We start from the raw sequence: 23165 nt of genomic DNA on the forward strand, positions 1-23165 counted from the left end.
AAAATGATGATATACAAAGAATTAATTTTAAAATGTTTCCTTAAAACAGTTTTGTTTCAAAAGAAACGTCCAAGAATTCTCTGGATGGAGTATAATAAATTCACAGTAGAAAATAAGAGAGAATGCTGAGGCTTGTATGTTTATTTCCTCGTTGCTGTCTACCCAGTGCAGGCTAACAGAAGCCCATTAATATTTACTCCTCAAAGTGATCTAACCTGCTGACCTAAAACGGCCTGTGGTCTACAAATGGCTGCAAATGGCACATTTCAAAACATCACAAATTAACACTCTTAGTAAGCTCAATGTGGCTATATTCCTTAGCAATGACATGTCATTGCCTTTATTTTTTCTTAATTTCCCTGGGCTCCATGGATTGTGTGTGTGTGAATTTCCTACATTACTGAAGTGACGTTTGGGAATGGAGGTTGTTCAAAACAGGAATGAATAGTATGTGCCCTCACTCCACAAAGAACACTGAGTCCCGCCATGTCTATGCAGAAGCAGATGGCAGCAGATGGCATCACATGAGGACACCTGAGGCAAAGAAATGCTTTTCCAAAACTGGTTCTGATGTTGCTGAGAGTCCCAGTTTGGAGACTGAATGCTCAAGTGTCGAGAGCAATTTCCAAAAGACCATTGAGAAAAGGAGTTAATTTCCTAACCCCCATGTCCCCAGCTCCACATGGCTTGTGAGTAATCAGGCCGCAATATGTTTTGGTTATGATCCTTTTCTAAGAAATAAAATGTCACCATAGCTACTGATGAAAATCTGTACATAGAATAAAATTCCTATTTTTGATTTTTTGTCTGCACTGCACTTATTGATATACATCAAAAAAGAAATTTATTTATATTCAAAGAAAGTATAACTAGACTCTCTAAAGACCACCTGAGAACCTTGAAACTTTCCATTCTTCTACTTTGCTTTCAAATACGTGCAGTGAATCTCATCTTCAGGCATAGTCTTCGCAGAGTCTTCCAAATTTCTGTTAGCCTACTTTTATTTTAGTGGCCTTATCTCAATCTTACCTCATTTAGGAAAAATGGAGAGGAAAATGCTATCCAATTCCATTCTGTTACTTATTTATTTTTAAATAGAAGAAAAAACTGTAGTCTGAATTCTACTTCTGGTCTAATTAAGATCTCAAATAGTTCATTTACCAATCCTCACCTTGGGCTGTCCTTAGAACATTTTAGCCTGAAACTGAATAAGCTAGCGATAGTCTTTATTTTGCAGGATGAATCTTTATGCTCCTTTTTAAAAAAATTAAAATGCTTTTTTCCCATCAATCAGGGACTGAAGACAGGTATCACTAGCTGCATTTTGTAAAGGGAGAAACTAAGGCAGAAAGAAGTTAAGGGACATGCCTCTAGTCATCTAGAAACTCAGTAACAGATCTGGGATTACAACAGAGAATTAACACCCCTGTCGAGAACCATAACTGCCTTCTGGTGACTGAAAGCAATATAAAAATGCCATTTATCCAACAAGGGTGGTCATGTGCGTTGGGGATTCCTCCAGAAAAGCAAAGGAAGCTAATATCGAGGGTCTTTTGTGGGCACTGAGTTAGTCGTGTTACATCTATTTCATTAATTCAGCAGTATGCTCTGAGAAATATAAGCAGGAGTTTGTTCTATAACAGGCATACATTAAGAAAGTTCACTCCTGTAGTGCTCATATACCCCGGCCACTTTTGTTAGTTGCCTGGTGTATAATTTTTTAGGGTTTCTTTATGCAGATTATTTTTCCATCCCTCTCTAATAGCAAACAGGCAGTCATACTGTACACATTACATAGCCCCTCCAATTTTGCTGGCTAAAGGTAAAAGTGTCACAGGCACAAGGGCTGAGTTAAAAGGAGAGCAAGCGGCAATTATCCATTCTATTAGAGCCCTCTAGGCCATCCCCATTTTGCTGGAGCCTTGCTTTAAAATACGTTGGCTATCTGGGTAACCTGAACAACAGATTAACCATAAATGTATTCCTGGAACTTAAGTTCCTCTTGCCTCAGTGCTGTGTACAATTATCAGGAACAGGGACCCACAGGGTCAGGACGAGAATCAGCATCAATTCAAATTCTGTTAGGGCAGCATAACATTTCATTTCAATAACACAGACAAATGCATCTTCAAAATCATCATTACACATTATAATCTTAAAATGCATGAGCTGATCTTGTTATTCTAATCCCTGGATTCGGTTAGCACAGCATTATGAAAATGTTTACTTTGGGGTATATATTTTTCTTGCATACATAGGAACCAAAGACATTTGGATCTCTGCTAGATCTGTTAAGAATAATAGACTTAATCACTCTTAGCCAAACTAACATAATTTTTGTTTTTCTGTTGAAATTAAATAAAAACTCTTGTACTGTCTGCTCACTTTTTCACATTAATTTCTCAGCAAGATAAGCTCCTTATAGACAGGCTACATACTTCACAAGACCTAGCACACTGCGGTAATTTAAAAAAAAATTGACTGAGCAATCATAATATAACTGCTACGGATAAACTTAGTCCTACTTTGAGATTGCTACGTAAATATGTAGTCAGTGACCTTGGACTGGGAATCTTGTGGGTCAAAATCTCGAATGCATGGGAAACAAATGTACTGATCAAGGGGGAAAACTTTCTACACAGCAATTCCAGGTGATTGGGATGAATTCTAGGTTGACTTACCTTGGGGCAAGGATTTGGGCAAGGTGCCCTTCTGGTATCCCTTTTATTTACATGAAGTAGCCCCAAATTTAAGATAAAAAAAAAAAATCCAAGTGTAAAAGTACCAGAATAGAAAGGCATTTACAAGGAGAAAGACCCAGGGCATGTTTCTGTTCTCTGGAGATTGTATCCTCGGTTTCCAACCAATCCTGAGTCCTTATCACTGGTCTCCATCCTAAGGCTCTCCAGCATGAGGTTATAAGATTGATTCCCTTTTAAGACTCACCCAACTTGTTACCTTTTCTAATAAGCCTTCTCTGTTCAATTTTAAGCCTAAAGTACATGACATTCTTCTACCTTCCCTCAACACTCTGTGCATGTGTCAATCTTTAAGCCCTCCACACCATGATTTGCTGCCTCTTCTACCTATCCCCGGCCAGACTGTGATCTATTCAAGAACTAAATAATGTAGATAAAGCTCTCAATGCCTGGCACTTTGTAGGTGCTCAATAAATAGTAGTGTCCTTTAGAAAGTCTGAAAATATATTTTTGGCCAAACGGTATACTTAGAAATCTCTGGGTCATTTCAGATTTTTTTGATTATGAGGTATATAAATTAAACATAATAAACCAGCAGATCACAGATGTAAAACCTTAGCGGTTTTGCCCATTAAGTGGTCACTCTTAAGGAAAGTTAGTATCTTTCTTCTTATTTTCTTATTTGTCAAAAGCAGAAATTAAACATGAAGAAAAAAAGAGATAACATTCTTTAATCATTTACAAAAGACATCTTTTTATATAGGATTTAGCTCACAAATAATCTACAAAGATTCACTGCTTTAAGGTGAAAAGGTGGCAAGGATCTCAGAGTTCAGCTTCTAGTTCAACCCCTTTGTATTTCATGGATGCAGAAAACGCAGGAGCAATAGTTTAGCAGCTGAAATCAACTCAACTCTTTAATCTGACAATTACCAAGCAGGGAGTTATTCATTTTCACTGTGCTTCTGTTGCAAAACATGTTTAAAGACTCAGATTTCTTGCACTGGCTGGCTAGGACAGCGACAAGACTCAGACACCGCAGCCCTCCTTCTAAATGCCCACAGTGACTGGTGAGACAAGCGAACATGGCAAAAGAAATATTTTGAGAGCTGACAGCTAAGAAAGTACCTTAAAACCACAATCAGACCTAACTCTGATTCTCACCTTGGCCACAGCAGGATATATAATATTTTTGCCACATCCATAATAGGAACTTGTTAGCGCTTAATGAAATCAATACACACGCTAAAGAATGTGTACACTTTTCCCCAAAGCCACAACTAGAAACCACTCTTGCAACCACAAGTTCAATGAAAAAGACAGCTGTCACTTTGGAAGAAAAAACTGGACAGGCCAGATCCAAGTCCTAAAGAACCTCAAGGGGATGAGAATTGACAAAGAGCTGTCTAAGAACAAGTATTATGATCTATCCAACTCAAAGTGTTTCTCCCTGATCTTCACTACTCAAGAGCCAAAGTTAAAGGCTTGGATTCAGGGGGCCATTCACTACAAGAGCGCAGTTTCAAGACACTAAGGAAGGTCATCTTCAAACTGAAATTAGGTCAATTTCATCCTTTTAAATCCCAGGAAAATAATTCCACAAATGGAATGAGAATTTATTATGCTCTATATTCCTATTACTTTAATAACTTCTGGGAGCACTGACAAATCTAATTTAGAAAAAGATAAATTTGGACTCTAGCCCATAAAATTAAGAAAAACACTGCTCCTAATGGTAAGTTTTCTTAAAATGCCATTTAAATTTAGGCAAGTCATTTATTTGATTAACAAGCCAGCCCCCCCACCCCTTTTTGTTTTCTTCTTTTTTTTTTTTTTATGAGGAAGGAGCCTGTATTGATTACTAGACTCTGCACTATTTTCTGTCTGGCATATTTAAATGTCTCACAGCAGCATTCTTATTTGGACCAGCATTCTTATTTGCTCATGGAGATTCTGTTCTAAGCATCTCTTCAGTTCTCTGTACAAGGCACCTCAGGTGGCTGCCCTGCAGAGGGCAGGACTGCAGCACACTGGGGATGGCAGGTTTGGTGGACAGCTGTCATTCTTCCCATATTCTTGGAGGTAACAGTAGAGGCAGCTGCATGGGGAAGTCAGGAGGTGCTGGCTCTGATCCCAATTCTGCCACCAGCTTCAAAAATGTTCCTGGGATTCACTTCTTCTAAACAGTACAACTAGAAGGTATTTTCTAAGGAAGGTTCTCCCTGCCAACAATGTAAGCCAAAAGCCCAGGAAAAAAAGAGACTCATGTACAAATTTCCCCAAATGCTAGCTTTATATATTTATCATGATTTCTGTTAGTACATAATTCCTGTTCTTGCCAGTAAGGTCAAGGAGTCTCCTACCAGTAAAGTAATGAGCCCGTGAAAAATGCATCCAAAAGCACACAGCACAGTAAGATAAATGGTCTTGTCTGTGAACGAGTATGAATTTAATCTCTAATGAACCTCCCCAAAAGAAGCCTTACCTTCTCTGTCCTTTCTACACTGGGACTCATTCCCAAAAGGACGATCACTTTTTTTCTTCTAAGTCGAACTATTGTGTTTTCCAGGTCCTCCAATGTCAAGTTCAAATGTTATCTGTTTCAAAAAGCTGTTCCTGATCTTTGCAACCAACCAGTCTCTGCACTTTATTCCCTAAGTCTGCCTCCTTCAAACTCCCAGAGCACTTTTCTCCAATGGCACTCGTGTTCTACGGCGATTTGTAGGTTGATATTATGCTTCTGGAGGGGGAAGCAGGGCCTTGCTTTCGTTCTTGAGATTGGTGTCCCCGAGGGCCCACCTCAAACAGTGCCTTCCACACAGCAGGACCCCACTGAGCTCACATGAATCCGAGTACTCGAGTACAGAGCAGAGGTAGAGGTTGGACGGGGTCTCTGTGCTAATTAGAACCAGTTCCCCATATAAAAGAGCAGGATACTGTGATGCATGAAGAGGAAATAACAGGAATACTTCCACATACACTGGTTTGTGCTTTGGCAGGTATGCACAGGAAGGGGCAGCATGTCTACTCCATCAGGCTGTCTTGGTTTTATGCTCATCTCCTACCTCCTTCAGCTGATTCTCTCATTTGAACTTTTGGTAACAGAACTTTCTGTCATTAACTTTTGCTACACATCTGAATTATTCCTAAATACAGTTCAGCTGCCCATCTTCTGATTGGCCATTTTCAGAGGAAATAAAGTTAGATTAAATAAATACTATGTGAAAGGCTGTATTTGATTTCTGTAGCCAAGAGTGTTCCTGAGCATGGAGTTTTATAAAGAATCTCCTATTTGCTCTAGTTAATTTGATATTATATTGCATTGCCCATAGTTACAGAGCACAATCCCCATCTGTACATCACCACAGCTTTTCAGACTGGTAAACATGTTTGTCCGGATGGTTACTGAATATTTAAAGAGGTTAACATCTTTTCCTGAGTCTTATTTCCCTCTGCACTCGTGACTAATATAACACTATTAAACAGCATGGACTTGAATTCGACCATTTTCTTTTTGGATAATTTCTCTCCATTTTCTGGCTTTATGAAAGAAAAAAACACATATATTATCACATGTAGGGAAATCAGGATCACGAGAATGTTAATTTAGAAAATTCCAAATGGAGAATGGAGGGTGCAACTTTGGGTATTAAATGCAGGACCCAAATACCTAGGGAGTCTTTCAACAAGGAGGAAGAGTGCTTCAGAGGACAAATGAACAAGGAAGATTCCATCCCACAACCCAAAGCCATCGAATTTTCGGATGAAGCCTCAGGCCCTCACCTCTTGTTTCTGTCCTCCAGCTGCAGTGTGTACACCGTGCCATCAGCCGCGTGCGTCCTGGCGTTACCATCTCCCCATTTCAGCTTCAGGCTCTGGGGCCCGGCAGCGGCACATTCGAGCCTAGGAGGCAACGGTGGTAACGGCCGAGTTTTTGCTTTAATGAACTGACTAAATGGTCCAGCTCCAATTTCATTTATGGCCTGAATTCTGATCCTGGAAAAAGGAAAAAAAAAAAATCACAAAGATCGTTGGTTTAAGAAGCAGTGATTCCTCATTTGAAATAAACATTGTGTGGTGTATCTCTCACTTGCCCCTATAAGCAGTGTCATGGAATAAAGGAAAACAAGTTAAAAATAATTCAAGACAAATAGAGAAATGGGCAGCTCGGAAGACAGATTATCCTCTCCATTCCAAAAAATAGCCCCTAAAAACCACATTAGCAAGATATCCCTTAGTTCCTTAATTAAAAGAAAGAAAGAAAGAAAGAAAGAAAGAAAAAGAAAGAAAAAGAAAGAAAAAGAAAGAAAAAGAATGGCAGAAAAGGGAAGACATACTAAAGACTTCCGTATTTTGTTCTAGCCACCCTTCAGCTGCCTCAAAGTCAGTCTTGGAAGCAAGTGAGCTATAAAGAATCCATGGAATAGGAGAACAAGCGAGTCTCCGTCAAAGTTCAAAACAAAGGCTAAGAGCCCGTCAACAGCACACCCCCCCCTTCTCCAGCCTCACCCGACCACCTCTGCTGCCCTTAGCCAGTGCTATGTGTGCAGGCACTGCCGGTAACAGAGTGTCACTCAGACGTGCAACTATCTGAACTGGGTGTTTACTGTGTGCGGTGTTATGGGTAATAAAGATATACTAACACTGCTCCCATGGTCTAGGAACTGAAAATCAGACAGTTAGAATGTATATAGAAAACATTTCCTATTATCATTCCTGTGTTTCTTGTTCCTCTACTTCCTTACTAGTTGATTGAAAACGTTCTCCAAGGTCATCAAACAATACATCGATGGCACTGCTCCACCTTCATCCTCAACACTCCTTCCCGCAGTGACTGCATGTTATTGAAGCTTGTTTCCTCCTGGCACTGAGTGGCCTGCAGACCCCTGCACAGGCCTTTCTCCTCTGCTTCTCGGACCAAAGGTCTCACACTAGCTCCCACCCCACCCTCTGCTCTTCCTCTCTTCTTCTGTACAATAGGGACAGTCCTCTCAATAACCTGAGCGTTCCACAGCTTCATCCACTTAAGATCTTCCCCAGGTCTGCCTCTCCTCCATCTCTTCATGTCTCATTACTAGGCCTCTAGTAGAAACTTTCACCCAGATCCCTTGCTAGGTACATGGGCATCTTATTGGGCTGAATGAGCAGTGTGGTGTCACTAGTTCTAAAAGTTTCAACATTTAAACTTGATTTGAGTTTGAAACAGTGTTTCAAAACACATGATAATAAAAAATACAGTCAAAGAGAAATTCTCAGGAAACAGATCTGTTTAAAATATTCTTATAATTTAGTTTTATGTACTTCTCACTTACAGCAATTATTGCTTATATCTAAATAGAAAATATCATTTAGGTATTACAATACCTTAATCCATCATATGACCTCAAGTTAACCTTAATTCTTCAAATTTAAAATTACATAATTCAGCAAGTCAATCTAATGACACATCTGTAAGTTGTTAAGAAGGAAAAAAAACAATAGATTAATTCCAGGTGAGATGGAGTAGGCACACTCCACCCTGTCTCTCTCACTGAATGCACCTATTAAACCTGGACAAAATAAACAGAGCAGCTATTTAAGAAGTCCAAAAAGGAAATAGTAGCTGAAGGATTTGGGGAAGAATTTGAACTATCACCAAACCAGCAGTGAATTTACCATTTTTCCCCTCCATTACTCACTGGATTAGACTCAACGCAGCCTGAAATCCAGGACCAGACATTTGCATGGGCAGAGAGCTGCCTGGCACAAAAGAAAGCAAAGAGTCTCTGAATGGTCAGAGTGAATGGGGGAAAATTCCCCCATTCCTCTTTTTTTTTTTTTCTTTTCTACACTGTCTCATTCTCCAACCCTTAGCCTGTTCCATCATATTAACAGCCTAAAGAAGAAAAACCATATGATCATACTCATTGATACAGAAAAAGCATCTAATGAAATCCAACATATGTTCATAATAAAAATTCCCAGCAAACTAGGGATAGAAGGGAAATTTCTCAACCCAAAAGGGGCATCTATAGAAATACCTGCAGCTAACATTACACTTAACGGTGAAAGACTAAATGAAAGATCAGAACAAAGCAAGGATGTCTACTCTCACTCCTATTTAATGTCAGGTACCAGTCCCAGCCAGTGGGGGGTGGGGGGGGTGGGGAAGGCACAGAGATAGGAAATAAAGAGATACACTGCAAGACACTGCTGAGACTATTGAAGACCACCTAACTAGAGAGAGAGATACTGTGATCATGAATTGGAAGACTCTACACAGAAAAAATGTCAATTCTTCCAAAACTGGATCTATAGATACAATGCAATTCTAATAAAATTCCAGCAGGATTCTTCTCAGTAGATATAGATAAGTTGATTCTAAAAGTTACGTGGCAAGATAAAGGAACTAAAATTGCTAACACAAATCTGAAACATAAGAATAAAGTTGGAAGAATCACACTATCTGATTTAGAACTTACTATAAATCTTACTATAAAGTATTCAAGATAGTGTGGTATCAGACAGACATATAGACCAACAGAACCAACACATATATAGCCAACTGATTTTCAAAACTGTGCAGAATTAATTCAACAAAGAAAGAATAGTCTTCTTAACAAGTGGTATTGGAACAACTGGATATCAAAAGAAAAAATATATAAATCTCAATCTAAACCTCAGATCTTATTCAAAAGTTAACTCATGGATCACAGATCTAAATGTAGAATGTAAAATATAAAACTCTTAAGAAAACAGGAGGAAATACTTGTTACCTAGAATTAAAGAATTTTTAGATATGATGTGAAAAGAATGTATCTAGAATGCATCTAAGACCTTTCAAAACTCAGCAGCAAAACAACACAAAACAACCCAACTAATTAAAAAATGGGCAAAAGACTGGAACAAACATTCCACCAAAGAGGATATACACATGGCAAATATGCACACAAAAAGATGTTTAACATCATTAGCCACTAGGAAAATGCAAATTAAAACTACAATGGGGTAATACTATATCCCTATTAAAATGGCCAAAATAAAAAATGCTTATTAATACCATTCTGGCAAGGATACGGAACAACTGAAACTCTCCTATTTTGCTGGTGAGAATGCAAAATGGTATAGTTACATTGGAAAACAATTTGCTTACAAAGTTTCTTATAAACTTTAACATACATTTATCATATGACCCAGCAATCACACCTCTTGGACTTTACTCTAGAGGAATTAAAGTTTACGTTCACACAAAAACCTGCACATACACGTTTATACCAGCTCTATTCATAATCACCCAAAACTGGATGAATATCTGCCTCACAGTTTGGAATGTAGCAAACACTTATCGCTGATAAAGTACAGCAAAAGTTCCATTACAAAGAGCCTTACTTTTCCCAGATTCTATTAAACTAGGGCTACATCAGGTCTCTTGTAGATAATGCAATGTCAGTCTCTCAACATAGCATTGAAAGACTACAATAAAGTCTTCTTTGCTTCCCAGCATGAGTCTTGTAAAATAGCTGCATAGTATTAAGATAAGAGTTTTTTCCCTATGATTTGAAAAGTAAGAAATTTTTTTGCAACTGGAGAGAAAAAATCTTTTTTAAAAGGTGGTCATCATTGTGGTAGAAATTACTACCTTTTTTCCCTACTCAGGAAAAGGGGATTAAGCCAGACTTTAAGTCTCAGTCTTCTTTCAATGTTGTACAAATTTCCTCACCTACAAGGTTTATATCAATGTCTTTCCACTGTCCAGACTGCCATTCCTTCCCTTTATTCTGGGCAGAGATATTCCTAGAGCCCAGAGGCCAAGATACTTCCTTCCATCTGCTTGCCCATATTCCTCCAGAGCCAAGCTCACCTGTATTCAAGGTGATCCTACTGTTTTGCTCCATGCAGCCTCAACAGCCCTTAGCTACATTAATAAGTAAAAGGAAGGGAGGTAATGGGTTGCTTCAGATTGTTGTTCTGCTCAAGACAAAAAATTATGAGATCTGAATCATTTATAAGAATTAAAAAATAGTTTATAATACACAAGTATCAAGATGAAGAAAGAAATGTAGATTTAACATTTACTTTCTTTTGTAAATTCATTTTCTTCACAAGGCCTCCCCAGTATTTTGATAGGTACTAGGTTCCTAATATCTGTAGCTCTAGGGTTCTCTGACCTTTTAACTGGGAAGTATTTGGTAGGCATATCGAATGTTAGCCATACATACATACACATACACACACATACACACACCAAGAACAAGAATATTATGGTAGCACTTTAACTCTCTTTAGCAGTGAAGTCTTTCTGGCTACTCTGCTCATCACTTTGGTGACCTTGGGGAAAGTATCTAACACCTTTAAGTAACAGTTTCCTCCTCTATGAAATCGGGTAGTAATACCTTCGCTGCATTTACAAATAGGATTACTTAATTAAGATAAGGAATATGGGAAGTACTTTCTTTTTTTTAATTTTTATAAATTTATTCATTTAGCTTATTTATTCTTGGCTGCGCTGGGTCTTCGTTGCTGCGCACGGGGTTTCTCTAGCTGCGGCAAGCGGGCTTCTCATTGCCGTGGCTTCTCTTGTTGCGGAGCATGGGCTCTAGGCACGTGGGCTTCAGTAGTTGTGGCACGCGGGCTCAGCAGTTGTGGCTCGTGGGCTCCAGAGCGCAGGCTCAGTAGTTGTGGTGCACGGGCTTAGTTGCTCCGCGGCATGTGGGATCTTCCCGGAGCAGGGCTCGAACCCGTGTCCCCTGCGTTGGCAGGCAGATTCTCAACCACTGCACCACCAGGGAAGCCCAGTACTTTCTATTTTTAATATTTTATACTTTGCCATACAATCAGAAAAGGATTCAAGGTGGCTAAAAGGACTTTGGTGAACTTTAAAGTGCTACTTTATGGAGTTACTATTTTTATGACTTCTTTTAAGACCGTATTCCTCCCTAGAGCAGTGAAGAAAATGTGTTGGGCATCTATAGGAGCAGCACTGTACTGGGCACACAAACGTATATCTTCGTTTTAGTTGTATTACTACCACCACTGCACTTCATTACTTGAGGAATTTGCTGATACGATCTATGTTTCTCCTTGCTCTAAATTATGGCCAAGGACCCAGCAATAGCTAAAAGGACTGCCTTCTCAGAAGGTGAGATAACAGCTTAGAAACAGATGAAAATGTTAATAACCACTGCAGCAAACAGCACTGAGAACTTGCTCTGTTCAAGGGACTATGCTATGGAGTAGGAACTAGTACAGTTGTCCCTCAGGACCTGCAGAGGATTGTTCCCAGGACTCCTGTGGATACTAAAATCCATGGATGCTCAAGTCCCATATATAAAATGGCACAGTTCAGTCAGCCCTCTGTACCCGTGGATGCGGTGAGATGACTGTTTTCTCTTCTTTCTTTCTTTCTTTCTTTCTATCTATCTTATCTATCTAGGCCACACCACGAGCCTCTCGGGATCTTAGTTCCCTGACCAGGGATTGATCCCACACCCCCTGCAGTGGAAGCGCGGAGCCCTAACCACTGGACCGCCAGGGAAGTCCCTTCTCTTGCTTTCAGAGATGAGGAAACTGCAGTTAAACTCAGGTTAAATAACTCCATCTAATTGATACAGTGGCTACTAGGTGCTGAAGTCTAGATTTGATAGTCTCTAATTTCTACCCCAACCCCATGAGGAAGGAATTAACTCTATTTCACAAGTGCAGGAACTGAGGCCGGCTAGGTTCAGTCATTTGCACTAATCTTCACAGCAGATATAGGTCAGATCTGGGTGTGAACTTGGTCTTTCTAGGCTCAAAGTCTTTGTGCATTCTGACACACCATTCCCTCCAAGCATAACTTGAGCCAAACGCAGCTTCTAATCCAACCAAAAGATAATTTTATTTCAAACCACACTTTCAGTTCAACAACTGCCTTTTGCCAATGAAACAGACATTTAGAACAGTCAAATTTATTTTCACATTAGTAAAACAACTTTTGGCCTTGGAATGAACTGCCTAGGTTTTAAAATACTTGCTTCAATTTATTCAAATAACAAAATGTGTTTCAGTAAAAATGCATGGAAAACATTTTTCCATGTAGCTGATGTACTGAACTAATGTTAATCAGTTTTAATGATAAAGTAGCACTCAAAACTGAAATAGAACCGAGGAACTGATCAAATGAGGCCATGTCTTCTAAAAATATTAAGAACTCTTAGTCTAGGAGGCAGAGAAAACTGAACAAGGACTAAGCTAGTTAATATTTCTTTTGTCTTCGGATGAAAAATGCAGTGTGTGAAAATAATTTCCTAATCCCAGTGAGAGCTCACCCAGGACTGATAAAAAAAAAACAAAACCAAACACTAACCTGAGGAACAATCCTGAAAATTTGCCTCAGAAAAAAATAATTTTCAAGTTTTATTAAATTAGTCTATCCCAAACCCAAACTTGAGACATTTTCTCTTTAACTGAAGTAACATGTTAATCTTGACATTTAGATAGGATCTTCATTTTTTCTTTTAACATGCAATGTGTATCATTTTCTGAAATCTTAAGCTCTGCAAAGTAAGTACAAGGGAAATGGAATTTTGCTTTCCAATTCAGGGAAGTGACTTAACTCTGAGAAGCTCTATCTTGGCAGGACTAATGTGAAAAATCCCTTTAAGTATCTAGAAGTCTGCAATATCCATCAATACACTGATAATACTGATTAAATAAATTAAGAAGTATATTCTTTATAAATTTTGATTGAAAATCCACTATTAAAATAATATCTTCTAATTTTAGATGCCAAATACATTATTGCTTCAGAAGATCATAGCCTAACATAATGCAGTTTACACACTCTCTCTGTCAAATGACACTACGTATGCTAAAAGAAGAACGACTTTGAAAACTGGGGAAGGTGACTTCTCAATCACAATTAGCCGTCCCAGTACTTGGGATGCCTCGAGTGAGGGGACAGTGAGGACAGCGTCCCCCCTTCCTCCATGAAGAGCTGGGGTAAGACAGGCCTAAGAAGCAAAAGATGGGCTTTTTAGCCCACCAATCTACCTAATCATCCAATTAAGAAGAGAAAAATATGAAGGAGTATCATTTTCAGATAACTTCTGAGGAAATAATAAATAGTAGCTTAAATACAGAAAACCTCTTTAGGGGAAAAGATGTGTTCAGAGTAAAGTTACTCGGAGAAGGCTCCCTGGAAGGGTAACCTTAGCGAGCTCAGAGTCATCCCTCCCTTCAACCAAGCTACTTCTGACAGCTCCTCAGAGACCAGTGCCACATTCCGTCTCCAGGCACTTAGACTTGCTTTTCTTCGTGCCCTGTCTTGACAGGAAAGAAACCTTAAATGTCTCCTGTGGCTTAAAGGATAATGCCAGATTCCCACACACATTTCTATCTGTAATCTGGTCATAACCCACCTGCCGGCTCCTTTCTTCCCTACCCTACCAGGCATTAGCAACAGATAATTTATTGAGTGCTTACTTACCAGGTGTCAGGTCCCACACAAGGTGCCTGAAGTCTAAAACATGACAACCCTATTATGTAATTATCCCCATTTTACAGATCAGAAAACTGAGGCACAGAGAGCCTAGATAGCTTGCCAGGGGTCACAGAGGCACCAAGTGAGAGACTCAGGATTGATGTCAAGTCTGTCTGACTCCAGTCCACTACTTTTGAACTACTTAGAACTCGTCCCCTTATAAAGCCCACTTCATCTTGTTAGAACGAAATGATTTATGATTCACTTCTTGACAGGTTTATGTAGTGCTTGACATATACTAAGGACTCGACAAATGTTATTTTCATCCCCATTTTACCTAGCAAAAACAGCACAGCAAACAAATCTACCTTAAGTGTTAGTTATTTGACAGCTCAATATGAGTCAGACATATGATGAGGTTGCCAAAAAAAGTAATCTTAGGCAACCTTACTAACTGCTCAGTATGGAGAACAAGGAAGGTGACAGTCTTGCTCTGCTCTGAGCCAGCCAGAACGTTCCTGGAGGTCAGGGCACTACTCATTAAAGAGGCCATCAAGAAACAGAAATCACCCGATGAAGAGGATTGAGGGGGTTATAGAAAACCCATGCCAGTGAAGACAGATCTGAATGAAGTGAAGATGGTTAAGTAGGAGACAGCTGAAATAATAAGATAATGATGTCTAGGCCCTAGGAGTGGGGCTCAGACTTCTGTATTTTGCAAAACCTCTCCAGGTGATTCCTAAATACATTAGCATTCCAGAATCATTGCTCTAGGGCAGAGTTCTCAAACTTTTAACATGCATCAGAATTTCCTGCAGGGTTAATTAAAGCACAGAGTGCTGGGCCCCACCCCGAGGGTTTCTGATTTGTAGGCCTCCAGTAGGGCCTGATACATTGCATTTTAATAAGTTTCTAGGTGATGCTGAGGCTGCTGGTCCAGGAACCATGCTTTGAATATCACTGCTCTGGGGGAGAGCCCAGGATCAACTGAGTAGATTTTAGCCATAGAGAGGTTTTGACAAAATATAAGGGAACCTCTATAGCAATAGAGTTATCCACGACTGGAATGCACTGCCTGGCGAGTAGAAGCTGAAAACACTGCTCCATCACTGGAGATGCTCACGCCAGGGTGCTGGGAGGGGGTGACACCAGGTAATCTTGTCTCAGCTCACAAAGCCTATGGTTCCCTGTGGCAGGAAGCATGCAAAGGAAAGCTACGTCTCTGTTTTCAATAACATTTTTTTCTCTGCAAACAAAAACAAAAACTCAGTTCTAAGCTTAAAAGTAATGTCTTTAAAAATATCATTGTAGGGCTTCCCTGGTGGCGCAGTGGTTGAGAGTCCGCCTGCCGATGCAGGGGACACGGGTTCGTGCCCCAGTCCGGGAGGATCCCGCATGCTGCGGAGCGGCTGGGCTTGTGAGCCATGGCCTCTGAGCCTGTGCATTCAGAGCCTGTGCTCTAAAACGGGAGAGGCCACAACAGTTAGAGGCCCGCAAAAAAAAAAAAAAAAAAAAAAAAAAAAATCATTGTAATTCCAACCAAATTCTATACAGGGTGTCAGCAAGCCAGTGGATAGTTTGGCAAGCACCAGTGGAGAAGGGATGGATCCATTTTTGTGTCAGTAGGTTTGCTGGAGAGGTGCACATTTCTGTCCCAGCAAGACAGAGAAAGAATATACTCCGTGTGAGAACAATGTGTAACTGCTAAACGTTAAAAACAACAACAAAAAACAAACCCAAAAGAAACAAGCCCCATTGCCGCTTAAAATGTTTCATTCCACATTTTTATCTAGAACATCATGATCTGTTCACTTATATTTTAACCAATTTATGGGACAAAAAAAGGTGAGGTAAAAGTTGATTGGACTAAAATTATACCCTTAGTTCCCTGAAATACTCATTTTGTATTTCACCACAGTTACTGCAATTGTGTTTTTGAAACATAAAAGAACAAGACTATGGGTTGACTGGAGTTCTACTACAGAGAATCCAATTAGGTACTATAGGAATAAAATTCCTTAAGTTGGACAAAGATGACCTTAAATGTGAAACATCCAATTTATTTATTGATTGGCCAGCAAATCCTCTGGCTAAATCTTTTTTTTTTTTTTTTGCCAATAACACAATATGACTTAGGGCCAAAGATCTGTCTTTTCTAAAGCTGTACATTTTTCATGCAATCTGTCTAAAATGGTGTCCTCCAAGCTACCCTGTAAGGTTAAGAGGTGACATCCTCTCAATGTGACTTTCCATGTTCAGCTCAATATAGCTAGCCTTGCATGTTAATACTGAAATGAATTATTTATGCTACATCTATTAAGTACTTTTTAAATAGACTCTTGAGGTTTCACTATCCAAATCTAAAAGCTGTACATTAGTAAACCATTTCATCTTCTCCAAAACAGAATTAATCTGAGGTACTTTTTAACATGTCTTTCATCAACCACTTATGTGGAAGATATTCTTGATAATTTCCACTGTAACTGGCATTTCATCAATAAGCAAAGATCCCCTACGTCAGTTCTTTCATTTGAGCTTTTGACCTCTAGATTTCTTTCTTGAAGTCATTCAACTATATGTTGACTAATAAACATCAGCATTCCTCCAATATCAACCTTCTAAAAACCATAAAGTTTTATAATCATTTAAGCCACCTTTAAGGTATGCATAATGGCAGGAAGAATCAAAATTCTCAGGCTGACACCTTGCCCTAAAAGCCTTTTATGATTTCTGACCCGAATGTTCAGAGGACTGACCTGAGGATCTGAGTCCAGTCTGCGTAGACATGGGGTGGATCACACTGGACAAAAGACCTTCCAGTGAGCCCTGAGCCAGTGGCTTCTTCATAGGTTTTCTGGCCTGAGGAATCCAAGTCAGGCAATGTTCTGGACATGCAGTCTCTTAGAAACAGCTAGGGGATGACATTCACTTGGTCATTTCCCACCAGAGATACACCTCATGGTCAGGTCTCCTTAGAGCATCATCACTGGGGAATGTCCCTGAGGTCAAGTTCTGGGTTTAATTCACCTCTGGATTTCCTCAGCACCTGATTAGAGTGCTCTGGACACAATGGTCAGTCAGTATTTGGTTAGCAAACAAAGGTGGTGGCTGGTTTTCTGAGATTGGCTACAATGCTAAAAATGAAAAAATGCCCTTGGCCTGCCTCTTCATCTATAGTAAGTCATACCATACCGCCTTTATTCAGTTTCTAACTTGACTCCCACTTCAAACCATCCTGATCATTCTGAACCCTGGGTCTTCCTCTCTGAAAAGCCAACAGGACTCTGTACAGTGTTATTTTCAGCCTGTGAGGTCACAAGCATCTGCTATCTTAGGTTGCTGTTAAGTGTCCCCCAACTCCCTGAGTGCTCTGAGGGCAAGGATGGTGTTTATCACTATTTCATAGACCCACAGTGCGGAAGTACTGTGCCCCAGAGATTTCTTAAAAGAAGGAAAGACTAAACAAAAAACTGTCACTGTTTTGAAAAGCACAATGAATACACTTATACGCATCATTCACAAGAGACTTGGTAAGAGAGGGAAAGCAGAGGTAACATGCTTAGGCAGGATAGAACTTTTGTATCTTACAGCTGTTAAGCTGGTTTCTTTCTTCAGTTTCTGGGGATAAAAAAAGGTAGTCTATTAGATTATAACATTAGAAAACACTGCAGAAAAAAAATCAGTGAAATGATAAACCCTTTTTTAGTAGCAAGTTTACCTGCCTGCTCTTCATTCCCCCTGCCCTACCCCAAGAATAACTAGTTTTCCAGGGTGAAGATCTTGGTGATGATGAGAATCACAACACATGTTTACTGTGAGCTTGCTGTGTACTGCCGGGCTCTATACAAGCATTTAACATTTGTTTGCTTACTCCTTATAACATGCTTTTGAGGTAAGTAATCTTGTTCTCCTCACCCTGTGGAAACAGCTGGGACACTGAGAGGTTCAGTAACTTGCCCAAAGACACAGCTAAGGACCTGTACCTGAATCTGTGCTCTACTGCACCTCCTTGAGAAGCCGTTTAATCTGACAAAGGGCACTGGACTAACCAGATGGTTCCTGCACTCCTCTAACACTAACCCTAAACTTCTGTTTTGGTCCCCCAGCTATGGCACCCTGGGGACAGAGTTAAATGACTTGAAATCTTAAGAGGCTATGTTGAGAAAAAGGTGTGTGAGAAGAGGAAGGTAAGGTGCTGGCTCCCTGACAGGAACTCTGGGGAAAAGAAAGAACGCAAGTGGTAACTGAGTGGAGCATGATGTAATGTCTTTTCACTGGCCCCTCATGAAATCCTGAGTAAAAGCTCCATCACAAATGCTCTGTAACAGTGTCTGCTTTGGGGGAATCAGAAGAATGGCAGAGCCCTACTTCAGAGGTGGACCAAGTACATGCTGGGGACAGAGGGTGTCCATAGAGTGATGAGTCACAGTAAAAACACAAAGAAAAGTAGTTTATCAAAAAACCAACAAGGAGGAACTGATTTGAAATGAGGTGAAATTCCCCCTCAAGGGTTAGGATTTGTATCAATTTATAACCAACTCATAAAGTAAAAAGTAGTACAAGTTTTTAAGCTATATTAGCATTTAGTACTCAAATATATTAAGAGTGGCTAGAATTCACCCATTTGGCCTTTAGGACCTGAAGGGTCTGTAGTCCCAAGTGCTGACGTGTCCACGCAGCTTTATTTCAACTTTCCTGCACTCACCGGTAGGTGGTTTCCGGAAGGAGATCTTTCATAACGTGGGTGGTGGTATTGCCCACGGTGATGCTAATGTCTCCAAGATCAATATTATAAGCAAGGATTTCAGATCCATTATTGCACGGTTCTTCCCAGCTCAGTACAAGGCACACAGAAGGCGGATCAGGATAGGCGTTGAGGGTCTCCTCCTCCAGGACACAGAGAGTAGAGACAGGGTCAGGGGCAGATGCTGGCGTCTGGCAAAGGACAAGCTCACTGTATGGTCCTGCTCCAGCTTGATTAACAGCCTAAAAAACATAATAGCGAGACAAAGTCCACATTACCCCATGAGCACATTCTAATGCCTCCACGTGAGGCATTAAATAAGTCTAAAGTAACATACGATTACGGCTAGAAATGGAGGTAGAAATAAATCCTCCACAATGTTCATGTTAATACCACTTTCTAAAAAATACCAATCAGGGCTTCCCTGGTGGTGCAGTGGTTGAGAATCCGCCTGCCAATGCAGGGGACACGGGTTCGAGCCCTGGCCTGGGAGGATCCCACATGCCGCGGAGCAACTAGGCCCGTGAGCCACAACTACCGAGCCTGCGCATCTGGAGCCTGTGCTCTGCAACAAGAGAGGCCGCGATAGTGAGAGCCCCGCGCACCGCGATGAAGAGTTGCCCCCCCTTGCCACAACTAGAGAAAGCCCTCGCACAGAAATGAAGACCCAACACAGCAAAAATAAATAAATTAATTAATTAATAAACTCCTACCCCCAACATCTTCTTAAAAAAATAAAAAAATAGGGCCTCCCTGGTGGCGCAGTGGTTGAGAGTCCGCCTGCCGATGCAGGGGATACGGGTTCGTGCCCCGGTCTGGGAGGATCCCATATGCCGCGGAGCGGCTGGGCCCGTGAGCCATGGCCGCTGGGCCTGCGCGTCCGGAGCCTGTGCTCCACAACGGGAGAGGCCACAACAGTGAGAGGCCCACATACCGCAAAAAGAAAAAAAAATAAAATAAAAATAAAAAATAAAAAAATAAAAAAATAAAAAATACCAATCATACCTTCTCTGCTAATAAGAGAGAACATCGCCATCACCATTTCTTATGGAAAATAGTTTTAAAATAACACTTTATATTTGCATAGCCCACTTCAGTTTATGTATTGTCTTATGCAATCTTCACAATAACCATCTGAGGTAGATAATATATGGCAGGTATTCTTATCTGCCTTTCACAGAAGAGGGAACTCAAAGTCAAATTAAGTACTCAGGCCCCAGATTTAGATGCCAAGCTGGGACCAAAATTCAGTAATCTGACTTTTAACTCAAGTGCTGCTCTGGAAGAGCTATAGGAATTTTAGAAAAGATACCTACTGTTTTCCATGTGAATGCTAAATTCATATCTGAAGTCAATGCTCAGCCCTCATCTGACTTTACCTGTGCATTACCACTGACACCTGATCACTCACCACTTTCGAATCCTCACTCACTCGGTCTCTGGGACCATCTTCTTGTTTCTATTTTGCTGCTGCTGCTGCTTCTCAGTCACCTCTCCTGGCTGCTACTCATTACCGGGACTTTTCAGCACTAGAGGGCACCAGGCCTTGGGCCTTGCACACCTCTTTGTCATCTCTGCTTAAACTCTTGGACATCTCATCTTGTCTCAGGGAAATATAATGCCATTTATATCCTACTCCCAAATTTATTTGTGTAGCTCAGACCTCTGCCCTGAATGCGAGGCTAGTGTATTCAACTGCCTACTGAATAGTTCCACTTAAATGTCAAACAGGCATCTCAAACCCAAGTGTCTGTACAGCTCTAAGACTCCACCCCATCCCTGCTCATTAAAAACCCCACTGTACCTCCTGTGGTTTTCCCCATCCTTCTGGGTGTTCAAGTCATATCTCTGAGTCACTGCTGGACATCTTTCTTCCTCTCATACCCCTGCCCAAAGCATCAGCACATCCTTTCCCAACCTAGTCCAACTACACTCTTTCATATCTGGCTGCTGTAATGACCTCCTAACTGGTACCTGTGTCAGCCCTTGCCCCACAGTCTGTATTCACTGTCCCTTTCAATGGCCTCTCACCAGATAGAGAATAACCTCTGAAGTCCTCACAACTGCCTATAAGACCCTATCTAATCTGCTCACCACCACCACCTTCCCAAAGAACCCAGGACCACTCTGCCTTCATCGTCTACTACCCTCCCTCTCACTGCCTCTGCTCCAGCCACACTGGCCTCCTTGCTGTTCCACAGGGACACTAAATTTGCTCTCATCTCAGGGCCTTTGCAACTTGCTGCCCCTTCTGTCCATAGAGCTTTTCCCCAGACATCTACACAGCCCATTCAATCGTATTCTCAGGCTTCTCTTGAGTGTTGCCTTTTCAGGGAGACCTCTTTGAACACCATATTAAAACTTATAGTCACCCCTACTCCAACTCCCGTGACCCCCCTCATTTCTTATTTCCCTTCTCTGCTTTTATTTTCATCATAGCATTTGTCACCAGAATAGTATATATTTCATTTAATTACTCCCTTGATTAGAATGTAAGTTCCACAAGGGCAAGGCTCTTGGGTTCACTGCTGTAGCCCGGGCAACTAGAACAGTACCTGACACAGAGTGTGTGCTCAATAAATGTTATTAACAATATTTTTTTCCTTATAAGAACACTTGGGGACTTCCCTAGTGACGCAGTGGTTAAGAACCCGCCTGCCAATGCAGGGGACACGGGTTCGATCCCTGGTCTGGGAAGATCCCACATGCCGTGGAGCAACTAAGTCCGTGAGCCACAACTACTGAGCCTGCGCTCTAAAGCCCGCAAGCCACAACTACTGAGCCCACATGCCACAACTACTGAAGCCCGCACGCCTAGAGCCCGAGCTCCGCAACAAGAGAAGCCAGAGGACCGCAATGAAGAGTAGCCCCCTCTAATCCCACGCACAGCAAGAAAGACCCAATGCAGCCAAAAAAAAAAAAAAAAAAAATTTGGCAACCTCCTTACAAAAAAATGAAGGTGAAATACTCTAAAATCTCATTTACTTCATGGGAGAGCTGATGAGGACAAATTATAATACAAAAGGAAAGTAATCTGATCTCTTAAATGAAAGGTTCACTATAATGTCTGTGTATCAGTTAATTTCAAAGAAGCAAGCTAAGAGCATTCATTTGCTATCAAATCACTTTTGAAACCCTTCTGTAATATTTTTTTACATCAAGTCCTATTTCATGACAACACCAACTTTCTTTCTGGTAAAATTTTTATGTCACAAATTAAGAGTACAGTAAGTCCCCTACATATGAATGAGTTCTGTTCTGAGAGTGCGTTCATAAGTCCAATTTGTTCGTAAGTCCAACAAAGTTAGCCTAGGTACCCAACTAACACAATCGGCTATATACTACTGTACTGTAATAGGTTTATAATACTTTTCACACAAATAATACATAGAAAACAAACAAACACAAAAAATAAAGAAAACATTTTTAATCTTACAGTACAGTACCTTGAAAAGTACAGTAGTACAGTACAACAGCTGGCATACAGGGGCTGGCATCGGGTGAACAGGCAAGAAGAGTTACTGACTGGAGGAGGGAGGGGAGGTGGGAGATGGTAGAGCTGAAGGGTCGTCAGCAACAGGAGACGGAGGGCAAGCTGCAATTTCACATGACCTAATTTACATGACTGGTCGTGCAAACGCACGTTCGCAACTTTGAAAGTTAGCAACTTGAAGTTTCGTATGTAGGGGACTTACTGTATATATTTAGAGATTTTATTTTTGGATACAAATTTATCACAGGGGCAGAAAAATAAGATACTGTGGAGCCCAACTTTCATATCAACTAAGGCTTTAATCACCATGTAACAGAAGGAAAAGAACATGGCTTTTAGAGTTGGAGCTTTGTTCACATCTGGATCCCATTATTTACTAACTGTGTGATCTTAGGCAAATTAACATCTCTGCTTCCTCAGATGTAGAATGGGGATAGTAACACATAATTCACAGAGTTATTGTAAAGATTAAATTTGTTAACATGTCAAATCCTGGCAGAGTATATCAGGCCAGCTGTCAGTGCTTCACTTCCCTCCTTCTCCCTGGGAAAATCAAGAACAAAATAGCAATAGCAATTTTCCTAAACCAATTTTCTTAAAACAAAACAACAACGAAATACTTTATTTTGAACTAATTTTAGACTTACAGAAAAGTTGCAAAAATAGTGCAGAGAAATTTCCATATAATTGCTCACCTTGCTTCTCCTAATATTAATACCTTACATAAGTATAAAACAATGATCCAAACCAGGAGATTAACATTGATACGACGGTATTAACGACGTACAG

At 40.5% G+C, this 23165-nt stretch overlaps 1 protein-coding gene across 3 annotated transcripts in view; it reads right to left on the reverse strand.

Moving 5' to 3' along the window:
* Window positions 1-23165, reverse strand: part of FNDC3B (fibronectin type III domain containing 3B) — a 359867-nt gene that overhangs the window by 21560 nt on the left and 315142 nt on the right. For all 3 annotated transcript variants that reach the window (XM_082624742.1, XM_082624743.1, XM_082624744.1), the window contains exons 22-23: window positions 18845-19125; window positions 6483-6695 (exon numbers count right to left, since the gene is read on the reverse strand). In XM_082624742.1, the coding sequence (XP_082480868.1) occupies window positions 6483-6695; window positions 18845-19125 (494 nt within the window). The remainder of the gene's footprint in view (window positions 1-6482; window positions 6696-18844; window positions 19126-23165) is intronic.

This window comes from Mesoplodon mirus, assembly GCF_964341445.2.
Source record: "Mesoplodon mirus genome assembly, chromosome: 6".
Classification (NCBI taxonomy): Eukaryota; Metazoa; Chordata; class Mammalia; order Artiodactyla; family Ziphiidae; genus Mesoplodon; species Mesoplodon mirus.